The sequence below is a fragment of the Vicugna pacos genome, chromosome 9, assembly GCF_048564905.1.
Source record: "Vicugna pacos chromosome 9, VicPac4, whole genome shotgun sequence".
Classification (NCBI taxonomy): domain Eukaryota; kingdom Metazoa; phylum Chordata; class Mammalia; order Artiodactyla; family Camelidae; genus Vicugna; species Vicugna pacos.
Window position 1 is genome coordinate 62,847,941 of NC_132995.1, and position 19,263 is coordinate 62,867,203.

At 50.6% G+C, this 19,263-nt stretch overlaps 1 protein-coding gene across 1 annotated transcript in view; it reads right to left on the bottom strand.

The window, feature by feature from the left end:
• SLC6A17 (solute carrier family 6 member 17) overlaps positions 1–19,263 on the bottom strand; it is a 47,925-nt gene that overhangs the window by 25,942 nt on the left and 2,720 nt on the right. The window contains exons 2-3 of the mRNA XM_015244307.3: positions 5,398–5,768; positions 697–854 (exon numbers count right to left, since the gene is read on the bottom strand). Coding sequence (XP_015099793.2) covers positions 697–854; positions 5,398–5,680 — 441 coding nt within the window. The 5' untranslated portion in view covers positions 5,681–5,768. The remainder of the gene's footprint in view (positions 1–696; positions 855–5,397; positions 5,769–19,263) is intronic.

The following is a 19,263-nucleotide window of genomic DNA, read 5'->3' on the forward strand; positions in this document are numbered from 1 at the left end:
ACCCCCTCACACTCATGAATGCCAGGCCTGGCTGAGCCTTGGCCCCTTCAAGAAGCAGATTTCAGTTTTTATCCCAGATATGACATAGACAACTTCAGGCTTTGCTCTTAAGGGAGGTTCAATTTCCTCACTTAGAGAGCTAAGCGGGGATTCACCTGCAGCCCTGTGGATCAGCCTGGAGCCCTCACAGAGTTCCCCATCCAGGCCAGTGGGGTCTCCCTGTCTCCCATTGTTCCAAGCCTCACCCCTCCTGGGTCAGCCATGGGCTCCTATCTGAGTCCTTCTCCAGCTCTGCTCATGTGCACGGCGAACTGGCAAGGAGACCCCATGACCCAGGGCTGCCTACTAAGGCCACCCACTTACCCAAATACAATACTCCTTAGCCAAGGGACAAGGACAGGACTCCCTCACACAGAGCTGATGGGCTGGTAAGCAGAGAGGGGTATCCGGGAAGGTCCACCTGACCCCAGAGAACTCTGGCTAAGATGTCCCAGGCACTCTCTTGTGAATATGTCTCAGCATTTCCTCCTTGTATTAGGAAATATGTGGTCCTGAGACATCAGCTGGATGCAATTCTCATGATGAGGGTCTCCCTCCCGGCTCTTGACCCTGCCCAGGACATCAGTCTGTAAACCCTGTGTCCAAGAGCAGACCCTCAGCTTCCTGGCTAGTGCCCACCACCAGCCCCCAACTCACTATGCAGCTGGAGAAGCCGATGCCACCCAGGCGGGGGCACACGTAGTGCCACACACCGATGCTGCCGCGGCGGATCCTCTGGCCCACGGCCAGCTCCAGGAAGAAGAGTGGAATTCCGATGATGATCAGCAGCACCAGGTAGGGCACCAGGTAGGCACCTGGGGAGGAGGGAGGGATGTTGGAGGGTGTCTGGAGCACGGCAGCAGGGTAAGGGAGGGGTGGCAGCCGTGTCCTGCAGCCTCAGCCACATCTCTGATCATCCTCAAACTGTCACCTGTCCTTGTGCTCCTCCAGGAATGGTCTGGCTCACACGTGTGACCTACCACACGCTGGCCGCCCAGACCTCCTTCTCCCCCTTGGTTCCCCTGACCCGAAATGCCAAGAGAGGATCCAGATGTATGTCAACACCTCCCACCCACAAGGCTGGACCCAGAGACGGACAGATATATATCGCACAGACAGACACACCACCTCCTCTAGATGTACTCTGTGGACACCTGTTCACACCTCCTCCTGCCCAGAGAGAAGAGGCCCGGGATGGCATGGGTCCTGGCTCACTGGCCCTGCAGAGCACAGACCCTGGGCATGGTCTTCCCACCATCTGAACCAGATGCAGATGCAGCAGACTGGGCATCCCGGGAAGCAGAGCTTGGAAGCTCTCCAGGGACAGAGGGTCTGACCAGCATCGCCATTAATCTACAGCTAATTGGGAGGAACGGGAGAGAAATTAGCAATTCAGGAAAGCGTAGCCAGGAGGATCATAAAGGATAGAATAGATCTCACTAAAGATTCCAGATGATAAATTAAACTCGTTGTCCCGGGGCCTCACTGCAGACACAATCTCGATTCCAAGTGACAGGGCATTTAGCAGGGAATTAAAACCATGTCTAGACACAGATGAGTGATCCCCGCGGAGAGCGGTGCCAACAACCTAGTCCTGTGAGCAGTGCTGTTGGCACAGCCCTGCCTGTCTGCTGAAGGTGTCAGACCAGCCCCACCACCAGTGCCTGTCGCCCAGCTCCCCCAAACCAAGCCCCACAAGCTGGGAGTCTCCAGAAGACCCCCAGCAATACTGCTCTGCCCCTCCTAGTATGACATTCCACAAGCTCCCCAACATGTGCCCAATCTGCCAAGGAACCCAGGGGGTCGGACATCCCTGGGGAACAAGGACAGGCACTTGGCAATAGTCAGCCATTATCTACCCTGTACCAGGCATGTGCAGTGGGGATATCACATCAGAGCAACAGAAGGCACAGATGCTACCCCAGAAGAGCTGGCAGGACTCTCAGGTTCAGCACATGTACACACACACACCCCCACGTCACACACACATCACATATGGCCACTGAGCACATACATGCTGCGGGAGGGAGAGGTGGGGATAGAGCAAATCAGGAGAGGATTCCAGGGGAGCAAACCCCTGTACCTGTTTATGCAGCAGCATCTAATTCATTAAACACATAGACGCACATCGTCCCGTGCACACATGAGTCCAACTTGTCACTAACAAGCCCCACATCATGATCCTAAAAGGAGGAGGGCCTGAAGGACCCCTGGTTCTGTCTTTTAACCTAGCTCTGTCTCTTGGTCTCCGGCTCAGGGAAGCGGAGGAAGAAAGCACAGGGACACAGCCTCACTGGTTTTGTATTTCGCCTGTGAGTCCTCGGGTCAGGCGAGATGTGCAGGGGGATGAGTTTCTGGGGTCAGAGAAGTAGGGCGGCATCTTCTGTGGATGCTTCTTTCCTTTCCCCAAAGAGCCAGGGAAAGAATCCAGGTAAGTGCTCTCTGGAGACTGATCCCACAGCAAAGGCCCAGCACCTACCAGCCAGCACTCAGGCCCCAGTGCGCTGACCAGATTGCGGGTGTCTCCAACGCACCGAGGTCTGGCTCACCACAGTGCTCGGGGGACTATAGTGTGGGTGAGCAGGATCTGGGGTTAATCAGAGATACTGTTTCATATCAACCCTTATTGAAATCATTTGGAAATGCACCCTCTTCCACCTTAGAGAATAAAACTTGGGACACACTTGGGTTTCTTGTGATGTTTCAGAGGCTTTCAGGGGCCTCAGGTCATCAGTCTAAACAGCTGGGAGCACTGTTCAGGGTATTAGGAAGTTTAGTAGAACGTGGCCATAGAAAGTTGGATTCTGTGATCTCTGAGGTTCCCTGGATCGCTAATAGTCTATGTCTGGGTCTACACTTGGTCTTGCTTCTAGCAAACCCCAAGTTTATTCCTGGGCTTTGAAAAACCCGACTTGGTCTCAGCCTGTTGAAATGCACACTGGGTAGGGGTTGAGATCCAGACCTTGGAGCTAGACCTCCTGGGCCTGAATCCTGACCCTGCTACTTACTAGCTGTGTGCCTTTGGGGAAATTGCTTGATCTCTCTGTGCCACTGTTTTTCCATCTATGTAAAGAGGATGAAAATATTAGGTAGAACCACATGAAACTGCTGATCTTGATGATTTCTGACTTATGAAAATGGCCGTTTCATATGCTTCAACTGCGTACCTACTGCACAGGGCTGTTGTGAGGATTAATTGAGTGACTTACCCATAGTAAGCACCTGATGAGCATTTGCCTCGTTCTCATAAAAATAAAGAGGAAAAAAAAACAAACTGAGAGATGCAGAACAAAAAAAACTGTCAGTATCTGGAAGAGCTAGGCAGAGTTCCAGAGTTTCCATCCAGAATTAAGCAGTTTTGACTGGATCACCCAAGGCTCAAAACCAGAGTTTTGACTCTCAGACAAACCATCTCCTTCCTGTAATAATGTGCTTCCTTCCAAAAAACAAGATGACTTATTATAAAACCAGGAAAATACAGGAGAGTTGAAAAATGAAGGTAGGAACATGGAATGGAGAGCTCAATCCTGAGACCAGACAATGCTTTCCTTCTGGGAGTTGTTCCCGATGTCTGGTGCTGTGGCAACCATCTGGTGACACTGGGAACTAACAGACTCTGGCAGGAACACTGCCCTTGGCAGGTGTGTGTGGTGGAGAGAGGGACTCTGTGATTCAGCACTGAGTGCCCAGGCAGACTCTCTTAGCCACAAAGGACAAGGTTAGCGGTTGCTCGCCTGAGTCTCCAAATAATGTGCCCTCCAAAGTCGTTTTGGGTACTCTGAGCTCTTCTCAACATCTCACAGCACTTAAGTTCCCCTTAAGGGAACCACACACTTCCATCTGCATCTTTGCTTTGGGCTAGTCTTAAATCAGCTCAGTGACCTGGGTCTGGCCATGCTGTACAGACCAAAAACTCTGATTAGCAGTTATTTATTGAGAGGCAAAAAAAGGAATAGGAAATAGGCTGTGTCCTGGTGGAAAGATGAACGTTTTTGGCCTTACTCAGGTGGGCATTCTCACTCCCTGCCCTTCACTGCAAAGGAGGGGAAGGCTCTAGCAAGACTTTGCCTTCTGGACCAGAGATTGTGTCCTGGAGAGGAGGGAGGGTCCCTGAATGGGGCCATGTCTCTGGGAGAGGCTACAGGGAAGAGTTCTATGGAGTAGGGGGGGGAGGAGCAGAGTTAAAATGCCTGCAATGCTGTGGCCACACCTGAGGGCCAGAATATGGCAGCCCCAGGGCACAGGGACTTAGTGGCATGAAAGCTCTCTGCCACCTCAAATCACTCTCCCAGGCCCAGAAGTCTGAGCCTGAAAACATCATTGTTTTCAGCCCACTGGATTTTTCTTCGCTTATTTTTGGTTAGTTTTCCCCTGGTTTGGAAGCAAATTGCCTTTGGAACATTCCAGCCTGCCTCCAAGGTGCTGGCGGATAGGGCCTGGGGGTTAGAAGTCATGAGTAGAAGGGGTTTGGTACCAGGGGCAAGATCCTCTGGGTGGACTGAAACTAGGGAGCAGCCTGAAGGGCCCTCTGACTTGGGAGACAGCTGGTGCAGCGATTAAGTGCTCAGGCTCTGGGGTCAAGTTGTCCAGGTCTGAATCCTGACCTTATCACTAGCTGTGTGACCTTGAGCAAGTTATCTAACCTCTCTGTGCCTCAGTTTTGCAGTCTCTAAAATAAGGATGAGAATAACTCTTCCTCATGTAGGGATTTTGGAGGTTACAATAGTTGGGGCTTTGTCTGTTCTAAGACAGTCACATGAGCAGTTCCATGTATTTCAGCCTAATATCTAGGGAGTGCCTACAACAGCGTCTGGCATCTATAAGCAGTTTTATTGAGGGGGGGAGGTAATTTGGTTTATTTATTTATTTTTAGAGGAGGCACTAGGAATTGAACCAGGACCTCACACATGCTAAGCATGAGCTGTATTCCTTGAGATATACCCTCCCCCTATACGCATTTAATAATAACGGCCAACAGCTGCTTTTTCCTAAGTGTCAGTTACAGCGGTAAGTATTCTACGTGAAAAGCTCATTTAATTCTCACAACTATCCCATGAGGCAGGAACTACTATTATTTCCATTTTACAGATGCAGAACAGTGAGGCACAGAGAGATCAAGCAACTTGCGCAGGGTCCCAGCACTGGGATTTGAACCCAGGCTGTCCAGGGCCAGAGCCCATGTTCTTATCATCGTGTCTACCGCCTCTTGGGAGCTGTTAGCACTTGGCTATTAGCTATTCCCAGGGAAGTCTTACTTGTAGGTTGGAGCTCAAGACTCCAACCTACCAGGGCTCTGGTTCTGCCTTTTCTGCCTCAGCCCAGCCCATCTGCAGGGCACCCCCAGGGCAAGCCTCTTACCTCCTCCGTTTTTCTGGCACAGGTAGGGGAACCTCCAGATGTTGCCAAGGCCCACGGAGAAGCCGATCTGGGCTAGGATGTACTGCAGTTTGCTATTCCAGGCCGGCCGGTCCTCCGCATCCAGCTCCTCGTCTGCCACCTTCTGCTTGTCTGCCTCGCCAGCCACATTCAGGACGCTCTGCTTATAGTCCACAGGCTCCTCAAGGGCCAGCAGGTCAGCCACCGACTCTGTGACATGCTCACTGCTGTGCTCGCGCTGGGTCACCTTGCTGTTCTTCGGCATTGGGCCACCTGGGCCGTGCAGCCCTGCTCCCCAGCGCACAGAGAGGGTGGGACTCAGCTGCTGTCAGCTCCTTCTCATCCAGGGACCTCTGAAACCAGGTGAGCAGGAGAGGATGAACTGACCACACCAGAGAGGTGGGGGGCCCGAGTGGACATGACCCAATTAACTTCCCATCACACGCTCGGAGGCCAGTCAGTGGCCTTGAATGTGGAGCTCGCCTTGCACCCCATTGGAGTACCCTTGGAGGAGCTTGAGTTCTGCACACTCGGTTTCCCAACAGGCCTTCTTACCTGAGCATCATCAGAGAGGCAAACCTAGTGGGGCAGAAGAGGCAACACCAGACAGCAAACCCAGCTAAAGGGTCACCCACGACAACATTGCCCCATTTCATAATCACAGATACTAGAATGTTCAACTACATTTGGAGGGTCCCACAGTCTCCCCCCACCCCCAGGGCAGCGCAGGGTGTGGCCAAGTCCTAGCCCTCTTGTGTTCTATTTAGTCAAACCAGCTGGTGGGATCCAGGGAAGTCAGCATCTGCCTTCTCTAGGGCTTTTCCATTCAAAATGTAGTTCACGAGCCAGTGGCATCATGGGGAGCTTGTTACAAAAGCAGAATCTCAGGCCCACCCCAGATCTACTGAATCATTCTCTGTATTTTCACAGAACCTCCAAGCAATTCAAAAGGACATTAATGTTTGAAGAAAAAAAAAAGGCTAGAGCTTTTACCATGGAGCCCCTGGACACCAGCATTTCCCAGGCTGCTTCATTCCCCAGGCAGGAGCACTGACCAAGATTCTGGCACCAGAGCCTTAGAGATGTTTGCTTGGTGCCAACAAATCCTGGGTCATTGCTCAGCAATGACATTATCTGAGGGCCACTACAGCCAAAAGCTGGTTCTCCATCCTTCAGTGACAGTTTTACAGCAGATAATGTCTGCACAATGAGGGTGGGGGAGGCAAAACCCTCCCCTGCTCCTGCCATTCCTCATCTGTCGTTCATGCTTTCTCTTAAACAAATAAAGCACCAAGGAAATTAGTCCTTTGAAGGATCCCAACATTCTGCTCCGTTTTGAAGCATCTCCTCATTAAGGGGAGGTTGGAGGATTTAAATTTAAACCACATACACCCCAGCCTGCAGTTGCCCTGCATCTTTCTAGGGATGTAAATTACCCGGCTCTGTAATTGCTTTACTAAAGGGAGGAGCTGCCTCTGTTCTCCTCACATGGGCCACCTGAACAGCCGGGCAAGGTCCCTGTGCGGCAGAAGAGTGCTCGACTGCCCCTCCTGCTGAGCTTGACCCAGACTTCTTGGCTGACTCCAGCCCACACCTGACCTTCAAAGAGACCTGGCCAGCTGGATCGTGTTATATACACGATGAAGCTGAGAGGCCGGGCAGTTGGGGACACCCGTCCACCATGGTCTGCAGGGTTAGCCAGCCCTCTCCAGGCCAGCCCTTAGACCACACAGGCAGGTGACACTTTCCTGTCCTCTCATCTAAGGGGGACAGGGATTTGTTAGTAACTGCCACTCCAGGAACAGTCAGGGTCCTGGGCTCTAGAGTGACTGGGACAGAGCCAGCCTGCCTGAAAGACCTCACAGTTCCCTATAAGAGACGCAGCTGTCGGTTGGGACTCTACTCCGCAGTGGGTCAGCTGACCTCTCCATTATTGTGCCTGGGAGAGTACCTCAAGGTGGGACTATGGACCCTCCAGCCCTCAGCTTCCTCCCCGGGCTGCTACCCACGCTACACAAGTGAATGGTGCTCCTAGGAGCTATGCAAGGGGGAGACCTGTGTTCCTGCCTGGGCAGCCAGGATGAGCCCCTCCCCCCAGCAGGTCCCCAGGCACTCAAAGGGAGAACAAAATCTGAGGCACACTCAGTGGCTGCTAGTCCAGGTACCCCATCACTCCTCAGTGTACATCAGGAATTTTATTAAAAACTACAGCTAAGGAGAAGGGTTCGAGTCCCCCTGGCGACTGCAATCACCAGGCCACCTCAGTTCAGAGCCTCTCTGCAGGTGCTCTGCCTGCAGCGGGATTGGGTCAAAACAATCTGCAATGCATTAGATATGATTTACTGCTCATCACGCTGCAACTGGAGAAAACCAAGGGGGATTCCGGCAGGTCTACAGAATTGATCTTGAGGCTGACCAATTGGAGAACATGCTTCCTCATAAACAGATTAGTGAGTGGCAGCTCTGGTCACTAGCATGAGAAAGGGGTGGGGGGCGGAGGGAAGAAGACATCATTTCAAAGTAGGAGGGCTCGAGGACAAAATTAACACATTCTGGTAAAGCCAGAGGAGACCCACAGCAGCATCAAGGAAATCACAGGCATCCACTCAATATGAGCTTCTTCCTTCTTCCCAAGATGTCACTGATGTGCATGAACATCCCACACCACAGGATAGGGGCCCGGGGTCCTCCTGTGCCATCCAGTTTGCAGGAAGCAAAGTGCTGGTGCAAACTTGCAAGCTGAGGCACTGGGCTAGGCTGCAATCATGACTAGAACCTTCTGTGCCCAGTGAATATGCTCATGTGACAGCAGAGACAAACATTTGGGATATTAAAGCTTGAGGGACCCTAGGAACATTCTCATCTTTTATATGAGGAAACCGAGGCCCCAGAGAGAGGAAATGAATTGCCCAAAGCCACTGGGTCAGACTCAGCAGGGACTGACACAGGAAGAAGACAGCTGCAGTGGTGGAGGGCAGGGGCTTTGGGGCTAGACAGGCTTGTGTTTGAGAGCTCACATTTCTTTCATTCATTCACTCACTGACTCGACATACATTTACTGAGAGCCTTCTCTGTAGCAGACTCTGTTCTAGGTGTGAGGGATACAGCAGCAAACAAAATAAGTCACCTGTTCCCTCTTGTGGAGGTTATACTTCTTGTGGGAGGGCCAGATATTAAAGAAAGAAATAAACATACAAAATAGCCAGTGGTACATGGAAATAACCTAAACGTCCATTGACAGATGACTGGATAAAGATATACATACACGCACGCACACACACACACACACACACACACAATGGAATATTACCCAGCCACAAAAAGAATAAAATAATGCCATTTGCAGCAACATAGATGGACCTGGAGATCATCATTCTAAGTGAAGTAAGCCAGAAAGAGAAAGAAAAATACCAATGATGTCACTCATATGTGGGATCTAAAAAAAAAAAAAGACACAAATGAACTTATTTACAAAACAAAAACAGACTCACAGTCATAGAAAACAAACTTAATGGTTACCAGAGGGGAAAGAGGTTGGAAAGGGATAAATTGGGAGTTCAAGACTTGCAGATGCTAACTTCTATATGTAAAATAAATACACAAGTTTCTTCTGTATAGCACAGGGAACTATATTCAATATCTTACAGTAACCTGTAATGAGTAAGAATATGACAAGGAATATATGTATGTATATATATGACTGAAACAGTATCCTGTACACCAGAAATTGACACAACATTGTAAACTGACTATACTTCAATTAAAAAAAAAGCCAGTGGTGATTTGTGCTATCAAGAGAAATAACATGGAGTGGAGGGTGCAGTAGTTTGCAAGCTGGAGAGCTGATATTTTATGGCCCCTGAGGAGGGGACATTTGACCAGAGGCACTCAGGAGATGTATGTCGAGGGCATGAGTGAATGAATGGATGACATGGGAGGTCTCAAACTCAGGCCTGGCTGACTTCAAAGCTACCACCGCTGCCAACTGTAAGGCCTTGGGCGGGTGCTGTGAGAGAGGTGAACAGCCACCTCACTTTAATCATGTGAGCATCGGCCCCTTCGTGGGTGAAAAGTTCTATTGATGACAGTTCCGGTCTCCCAGGGAGGAGGCTTCAGTGAGCAGATGCACACAAAGTGAGGAGCACGGGGCCTGGCGCCAAGAAGGATCCAAAGGGTAGTGGCTGCTCCTGGAAGCCTCCTGTTGTTTGCCTTTATTCATTTAAAAATATGTAAGTCCCCCTATTTATATTTCATTACATAAATGCCCCGTTTCTCCTCAGGAAAAGCTGAAATGAGTTTGCAGAGGGAATGGGGTAGAGGGTGGAGAGCATACTGCAACACCACCAGCTCTGAAATGTCCTTTCTTCTTAGCGAGAATGGTACTGCCCTGAGGCTGATGGGGCAGCACCCTGCAAAGTCCAGGCCCACTTGCCTCGCCCTGGGGTCAAAGGGCAGCAGCGAAGGGCCAGGAGGCACCAGGTTCTGGACCCAGAGATCAGCAATACTATTATTAATAAAAACATGGCCTCAGTAAAGTCTAGGAATATTACTAATCAAACTATAGCTCGTAGCTGTAATAGTTAGCAAGCATTAAAGATGTGTTTGACACCATCTACTGGCACAGAATAGGGTGGTGATTCTGCTTCAAAGCCGGACTGCCTGGGTTCGAATCTCAGCTTCGCCCCTGACCAACTGCCAGCCAGGCGAGCTTCTTCACCTCACTGCACTGTGAGGTGTCGGTGAGGCGAGCAGGGCACACCCTGAGATGTCGTGGGGAGGAGAGGTTGTACAGGTCTCAGAAGGGTACCGGCTCCCAGCAAGTGCTCACAAACCCCACCTCATCTGGTCATCTCATTGGATTCACAGCCCTGCCTGGGAAGAGAGGTGGACAGCTGTGCCCCAGGGTAGGACAGTGCGTGGCTCGTGTCACATAGCTGTCAGCACCCAGGTCTCCTTACTCCTGTGCTCTCTCCATGACTTTAAAGGGGGAGGTGGCATCAGTGACTTGGAATAACCCTCCTTCCCCCCACCCCCAGCTCCCTGAAGCCTGGAGTCCTGTGCAGGTGAAAGGGCATGGAAATCCAACACATACCCAGCCAACAACCCTGAAGCATTGCCTAGGACAAGCACCAGGATCAGAGAAGGACCAGGAGGCTGATTCTCTCTGCCTGGGCCTTTGCAGGCCATGATCCAGGCATCCAGAGGCCCCATGCTGGTCCTGACCAACCACCAACCAAACCACCAATGCGAACAGCACCATCGCCCTGACCTCTCTGGGTCTCAGTTTCCCTGTGTGTAAAACGAGTTGGTCTGGATGACCTCTGAGGTCCCTCTCAGCTCTGCATATATCCAGAGAGGGCCCCTCTTGCACTTGGGTGTGAGCCAGGCGTGACCTGCCCCAGGCACTAGAGACTGCAGGCTCTCGGGTCTGTCAGGTCACCCTCTGTCAGCTAAGAGCTCGCTGGGGCTTCATAGGGATGTTTTGACAGCCAGCCCAGCCATACTCGAATTATTCCCCTCTAGTAACTGGGGGTGGGTTGTAAAGGAGCAGGATATCAGATGATGAAGTTCCTTGGTACTCTCTAGAAGGAATGCCTCAATTACTTAAAGTACAACGCAGAGGGGCTCAAATGCCGAGAAAGCGAGAAAGTGCTCGGTGCTTTCACTTAGCTGTCACTTAGCAACGGATACAGCTTACAGCTCAGAATAGCACGTGTGAGAAAGGCAGGATGAGCGAGTGAACTGCGAATCTTCTTAAAAAGAGGAAAAAATAGTGCGACTAAAAGGCAGACAGGTAAAAATATCTCCTGCCAGAGGGCTGATGGCTCCACAACAGCTTTCCCAGCGCAGCACCCAGCAGTTACCCCAGGGGGTGGGGGTGGGAGTGGGGGCTGCTCACCTTGCAACCAAGGCCAAACCAGGGGCGCCTCCACCCCACAGCAGCCAGAGAAGGGGAAGGGGTCTCTCTGGAACACTCAAGTCAGCCCTCTGAGCACCTGTCTCTGGGGTTGGTGAGGTGGTACCAGGTAACTCAAGGGACAAACTTAAGGGAGTCACTTATTTTCCAAGTGAGACCCCCCCAGGGGGGCTGAGTGGACAAGCCATCATCTTGGGGAAAGCAGGCAGCCAAGGGGACCACAGACCCCCTCCCATGCCCCAGGGGTGGCCTCACCGAGCCCCATGGAGTGTGCCCAGCTTTGCTGCCCTTGGGTCTCAGGGCTCTGGAGAGAGCACTGCACACCCATAAATGTAAACCTCCACAGCGGGGGAGCCATGAGAGCCCCCAGGAGGGAGGGCCATGGAGAAGGCCCAGCTCCCTGGGCCATACAGCCAACGACCAATCCAGGTGGGAAGAAGGAAGCAAGGTTGGGTCCTTTCCTCTCAGAGAACTTGACAGCATCCTGATTTCCAGGTGACTCGAAGTGGTGGCCCACACAGTTCTCCTAATTACCTCAGAGCCTCTGGGCTTCCACAGAGAGCAAAACTGGTCAGGCCATTATCAGACACAAACTGTCCTCCAAATTATTTTTAATTGTCTTACTGGAACCTCTGGCGGTCCCCTGGGGCAAACTGCTCCTGACAGGCCCTGGCCTGGATGTGGTGGCCACTCGCCTGCCTTGGGTTTTCTCGCCCAGGACGCACAGGCAGGGACCCAGCACTGTTCTCGGCCTCTCCCTCCTTCACCCTCCATCCTAAGGTTGCAAACTCCTGTCAGCAGGTTCAGATCTATCCTCTCCTATCCCTCATGCTTTAGCTCAAGCCTTCTCTCCTCTAGAGGCCGGCAGCAGGCTCCCAGCTCACCTCTCCTCCAGGCCTTCAGAGCCTGCTTCTCAGAAGACCAGTGCCCCTCATTCCCACTGCCACCGCACCGCCCTGGCCCAGGCATGCGCAGCTCCTCCTTTGGGCTCCCTCCCACCTCCCCAGCCCTGGCTCCCTCTTCCAACTGGAACCTCTTCCAACTGGACCTCTTCCAACTGGACCTCTTCCAACTGGAACTTCTAGTCTTTGAAGGCCCAGCTCAAGCCCCCCAACCCCCGCCCCCAACCCCGTCTCACCCGTGATGCCTTCCGCAATTCTCTAAGTGAGAACGAATGTCCCTTTCTCTCCCCTCCTCAGCAGGCTCCTAAGAAGACTGTTTCACACTTTGATCATTTGGCTATCTGGTACAGCTAGCTGTTAACATGCCTGATCCCTTTCCTAACGACAAGGCTCTCTGAGGGCAGGACTCAGGGTGTATTCAGCCCCTCTCCACTGCCCCGGCCCAGCAGTGCCTAGAACACAGGACAGAGCTCGGCACTTACAGATGCTCTTGCGTCTCTGCCTGCCTACCCTCCAGGAACAACCTGCTTCCTATGTTGAAATCCGAATCACTGCCTTTGCCTTTGAAATGAAGATGCCGGGCAGAAAAGCTAACAGCTCTGACTAGAGAGATGGTACACCGATCAGAAGTCGCCTGCCCAGCCAGGGGCTCTAATTCCACGCAGCCCTGCAGCACATGTGGGGAGGACCCCCAGGCCTTGGAAGGCCTACCAACTGCATCTGGTTACCACATGGATAAAGGGGAAAAGAAAGAAAAGCTTACTGAGAAGTCAAGCCAACAGAACAGTGGTTCCTAACTCCATTTCACAGATTTGCTGGGTTTGTACTGTGGTCTCCAGGCCTTATCCCAGCTCCCAGCTTCTTTGCTTGTGCAAGGTCAAATCCTGGTGCCTACATGTGCTCAGTAAATATGGTATGAATGAAGTGAATGAGTGAATCAATGAATTGTGGATTTTGAGCTCCCCAAATTTTCTAGAGTCTGATGTGATTTCCAGCTTCAAATATTCCCCCTTTTCCAACGTGATATTCTGATGATCCCAAGAACATGTGATGCCCCAGCAGCAGTTTAAAGCTAAGGTAGCCTAAGAAGGCTGGCCATCATTCACTGACTTTTTGTCTTTTATAAAGTATCCGTGGTCTGTGCTTCCCTTTCTCTACTTTACAGACGGGCTCCATCCTCACCTCAGAGACATGAACACTGGATGGGCACAGTCTTGGCACCGAGTGTTCCAGGGGCTGGTGGACCATTCCAAGGAACAAACAGGCAAAGGAGCCAGTGGAATCATCTGCAACCCGTCTCACCTTCTTGCTGCATTTGCCGAGCGTGTTCTCTGCAGTCAGTATTTTGTTTTCTTAGTCAAGGAGGAAGGAAAGCAGGAAAGGGGGCAGATGGTCCACAGGGGGAGGAACTGGCACTGGAAAATGTGGGCGGGGCCAGTGCCAACAAAATCTTTTGGTTCAGTTCTACCATATCACGTGAGGGGAAACACATGCCCAGTGGGTATGCAAGCAAGATGCATGAGCCTCGCACTACAATTTAGGTGCTGAGGGCAGAGTCGGGTACAGTAATAAAGACAATGACAACAGCAGCACGGAGACGATACTTCTGGAGGGCTGACTCCATAGCATCCACTGTGTTGAACAGCCATTATGTCCTGTAGCCCCACCAATAATTGTATGAGGCAGGTACCACTATTATTTCCATTTTACAGGTGAAGGAGTAGAGGCTCAGAGGGATTAACTACCTATATTTCACTGAACTGAAAACCCTTTGGTGCTGGTACTTTTTTGAACTTACCAGAGGTCCCTGGAAGGTTTTCCCCCAACTAGGTCACCACTCTACTTAACCGACAGCTGATCTGAAACATTGTCGATCACACACCCTGATTTTAAGATGTGACACTGTGCAAAAATATGCATCTTGGAATTGATGACATAAGGCACACAGTCAGGAAGTTGAGGCCCTGAGTCCCCAACAACACAGGCTGACTCAGGAATATGACTCCCAACCATGACACTGAAAGATCATGGGTTTTGGAGCCAGGGAAACCTGGATCTGGGTCCTGCTGCCACTTACTAGCTGTGAGTCTTTGGGAGAGCACACAGCCTCTCTTGGTTTCAGCTTCTGGACCTGAAAAGATGGGGATGAGGCTCTGACCTTCTGGGGCTGTCATGAGGATAAAATGAGATAACGCAGGGGTCACACTGTAAACCTGCACCAGCTGCCCCTCCACATAAGAACATGGGGGAATGGGCTCAACCAGGAATAGAGGGGCATCCACCCACAGTCCTGCGATGGCCTGGAACTGGAGTGGAACAAGCACGCAGGTGCCTGAGGACACAGGGGGCTAGTAGGGGATGCAGGTGCTTGGAACTCCAACTAATCTTCCACTTCCCTCTTGGGCTGGAGGAGAATGGAGCCCAGAGACTCCCATGAACTATAGATTCTGCTAAAATATGAGATTTTAAAAACTCCTCTCTATACTTTCCCCCCCTCTGTCTCTCCTTCCTGTCCTTTACTTTCTTCAACAAATATTTACTGAACACTAACTATACACCAGGCCCTGTCCTAGTATAGTAGAGAACAGAGCAAATAAGTCCCTGCCCTAGGGGATTTATATTTTAGTGCAGTAGGCAAATAAAAATCAGATAAATGTATAATTAATATTGTATATAGAGGCATATACTGTATCCACAGTGATATCAAATGAATATATAATACAGAGGGGATGGAGTGAGGTAGGGATGCTACAGTATACAGGGGGTTAGGAAAGCAACTCTGATAAAGACCTGATAGTGTGAGACAACGAGCCATGTGGATATTCCGGAAAAACATTCAGGGCAGAGGGAACAGAAAGTGCAAAGGCCCTGAGGTAGGAGCAGCATTTGAGTTCAAAGACCAGAGAAGAAGTGCCCTGTGCCAAGAGCATCCAGAGCTAGGGGAGAGTGGGAGGTGCTGAGACAAGAGGATAGCTGGCATCTGAGTAGGCAGGACTCATCCGCCATGGAAAGAAGTTTGGGTTCCTTTCAAGGCTAACAGGAAGCTGTTGGCAGTTTTCAAGAAGGGGGGTGATGTCACCCAACTGTTTTAAGAGGGATCACTGAAGTACCAGTGAGAAAGCAGGGAGGGTGGTTAGAGATGGTGGTGACCTGGGCCAGGCTGTTGGAATTTAAAGAGAGAGGAAAACAGAGGACCTAGGGTGCTGACAGGCACACAGGCCCCAGAGAGAAGATGCATGAGACTGTTCTGATTTGGAAAAAAAAATTTTTTTAATCAGATGTGAAAAATAAAAACTCCAAGAGCAATGAGTAAAGGCCTCACTCCCTTCTTTTCTTGCTTATGGGAGGCCCACGGTGGTGACAGATGGGTCCTCACAGCATCTGCCCAAATCCTCTGACCTGGATTTTTTAAAAGCCACTATTTTCTCTTGTCTCAGAGAGAGAGAGAGACAGAAGGGATCGAGGGTGTCCAATTACCTGAGTTACCCACCAGAGTGCCAAAGAGCACTTGAAGGAATAGTGACGAGAAACCCTTAATTACAGTCTCAACATGATGTCTGTTTCCTGAGAACCAGAAACATTTGTGTCTCTTTCCTCACCAGCCTTCGGTGTGGCTTTGTGGAGGGGTTCCCGTCGGGAACAAGTCGCAGGACACCTGAGACCGTAGCGGAGGGAGCACACGTTTGAAGACATACTGTGCTTACATATGTTGTTTAGCCCCTCAACAGCTTGGGATAAAATGTAATTCTCATCTTCAAGACGAAGAAGCCTAAGCTAAGGGAAGATAACCATCATGTACAAGATTACCCAGCCAGGAAGTGGAGGAGAGGGGAGCCACACTGTGATCGCCCACACTCTGCAGCCCAAACTCTTTCCCGTGTACCAGTTCCTCCAGTCTTCTGCAGGTGATGACACACAGAGAAGAGAGGACTGGTATGGCACACTGGGGTCAATGGAGGCGGCTTCACCACCCTGGGCCACTCAAGGCTATTCCCAGGGATGAAGGTATCATTATTTCTGGGCCATATGCCATCCATCTGGGGCACTGGTTAATGCAACGTCGGGGACTGGCCAAGGAGAGTTCTTCCAGTTGTTCTAAAGGAGTCTCCAAATTACTAGCAGGCAGGTTGTCTCAGAAGTGTCCCAAGACCGTGGACAGCACCCACCAGGCCACTCTGGGAGCCAGTGCCGGGTTGCCCAGCCCAGGAGCACACTTGCTCCCCTTCCTATAGACCCCCAGGAAGAGGAGGTCCCCGTCCTCACTGACTACTCACCTGGCAGCGCCTGCGGGAGCCTTCCCACTGATGACTGTTCACATCTCCTGAAAGGCAGCGTTATCAAACAGCACTCCTGATCTGGAGTAGGATTTCAAACCACAGGAGCCCAGAAGTCTTATAATCAAAGAGAAAATGCAATCACAGGAATTTGAGGTGTAGACCAATGAATTCTATTTGCAAGTGAAATAATAGGAGGCAGATTAGTGGTGCACAGAATCCAATGGAAATTCTAATTAAACCAGTAATTAGAAATGATGGAATACAGTGAGAGGCAACTTGTTATCATCAGATAAGCTGTGAGTAGGCTCTGGAAGACAGAGTGGCAGCTCAGTGGGACAAATGCAGCTGATGCAATGACCCCAGGCCCTGGGAGCTGGGGCATCACTTCCTCCGGCTCGCAGTCACCCCACCCTCACTCCACAAGAAGCCTCAAGCACTTTCAGCCTCAACTCCCAAGCTGGGGACTCAGGCTGCCCAGGCCTCACCTGACCCAGAATTACTCTCTGACAAAACAGACCTGGTTCTAAACATGAGGATGATTCGGTACAGTAATCCACCCTGCACCTGCAATTATGTTCTCACATGTGTGTTTTCTGTGAAGATCTAAGTATATTTTAAAAAATATACTTTAACACAGTGAACATCTAACTATATTTTTATGCAGTGAAGATCTAACTATATTTTTTAAATAGTTGGATTTATCCATAAATGAACGATGCTTTAATTTTTTAAATCACTCATAGGGAGAAGGAGGTGGAGGAGAGAATTACCCAGAGACTGCATCCCCTCAAAATGGCTGCCCACAGAGCAAGGGTTTCTGGGAAGATCTCCTTGTTCGCTGAGGGTGGGGGAGCAGTAATGCTTACATTTCAATTATCCACCCTGACTTTAAGGAACTTCTCTACCATGATCAAAGGTGGCTTGGAGATGCCAGACAGGCGAAGACAGTATGTGCTTGTTCTTCCAGGCAATTTCTCAGAGAGAGGAGATGGAGAACCACAAGGAATCAGATGCCAAGTTTCCCAAAAAAGCCAAGGATGGAAGTGGTGGAGCCCCAAGGGTAAGGAGAGTGAGTTCTCCATGGGACAAGACCAGAAAGCAAGCAGCATCTCTCCAGGCAGCCCACAAAGCAGCTGCTGTAAAAAACCTTGAAGTGTTAGCAGTTTTGCCCTGGGGTCTAGGATCTCATCAGAAACTGCTGCAGGTCCCTGGCTCACACCTTCCAGCACAGAAATCTGACACATCAAAGCTCCCACCAGAGACTGGCTGTCCTTAATTCTACAGATGCAAAAAGCCTCGGGGCAACTTCTGGTCTGCTCTGACTTTTTCCTTACTGTTTTCAGCACCAACCCCTGACTTGGACAAAATTTAAGTGAATGTGGTCAGGGGTGGTAGAGGTCAGGAAGAGAAAGATGGGCAGGACAGTAAAGCACCAAGATGGAGCCTGGGATCTTCTTCCAAATTCCAACCCACCTCAAACCACATACCATATTTCTTGAATTTTAGAAGTTGAGGTATGTTCACTCTCTACCAATTTCCCATTGGTGGCAATTCATGTCCCCTTTTCTCAAGGCACCAGCATAAAGAACTAGACTCACGGGTTTAGAAAACCACATTTGGGTAAATGCCTAGGTTGCCAGCAACATTTATTAAGAACTTCTTATGGAGACACATCACATAGATATTAAGAGCATCAAGTTTGGAAACTGACAGACCTGAGTTCAAATTCCCAGGTTGTCATTCACTACCTGTGTGACCTTGAGCAAATTATTTAACCTCTCTGAACCTCAAGCCCCACATCTGTAAACATCTGAGAGCAATATCTGCCTCCTGGGACTAGAGAGAAGGATAAATGAGATGGTCTATGAACAAAGCACTCAGCCCAGCACAGGAGCCTCAGTAAAAACCTGGATATTATCACCATGTGCCAAGCATGGTATGAGCCGCTGGAACCCACAACTGCACCCACCCTGCTTAAAAGCAGGCAAAGTAGGCATTCCCCACAGGTCACTGTCCCCTCTGCGCTTGGGGTAGTGCATTAACACAGATCTACCCGCAGTACTCTGCTTCTGACTTCTGAAAGCCTGGGACACTAGTTGGGGGTCAGGGGGAGGCTGATGTAAAAGGACTCTGTAGGGGCTGATCACAGTCTTCCCCCATCCAGATGCTCCAGGTATTTTGCTGTAAGGACTTCTTGCAGTCCAGCCTGAGAGCAAGCAATCACTCAGAACTGGTTCAAGAGGAAAAAAACCACCAAAATCCATCTCCCCTTTAAACTATTCTGCTGCTTATCTTAGCAGCTTTGAAGGGATTAATGATGAATTGTCCTGCCGCAGCGAACCTGGACAGGAAGGAGCACGAGGGAAGGGAAGCAGTCCAGGCAGAAGGAACTTGCTTCTCAGGAATCCTCTCATCTCTGTATATGTCATCCTTGGACTTTTCTCCCAGACCCAACTGGGAGGGCACTGATTCCAGGGTGCATGTATCCCTCCCCTCCCCACACAAACATGCACACACATTGCAGTAGCAGACTGGAGTCCTGGGGGTCACCATGGCTTCTTCCCTGCTGCCCTGGGGATCCCCTTACTTCCTTTGTTCTGGAGGGGCGCACATCTTAAATCAGCACCAGGTCTAGACACATTACAGGAGGGAGTGAGGGGCCCAGGATCCTTCAGGAAAGGCAGGAGACATACTCCTTTCCTCTCCAGGAAAGGCCAGCCTAACTTCTTCTGGATAGTTCTCTTGTAGCTCC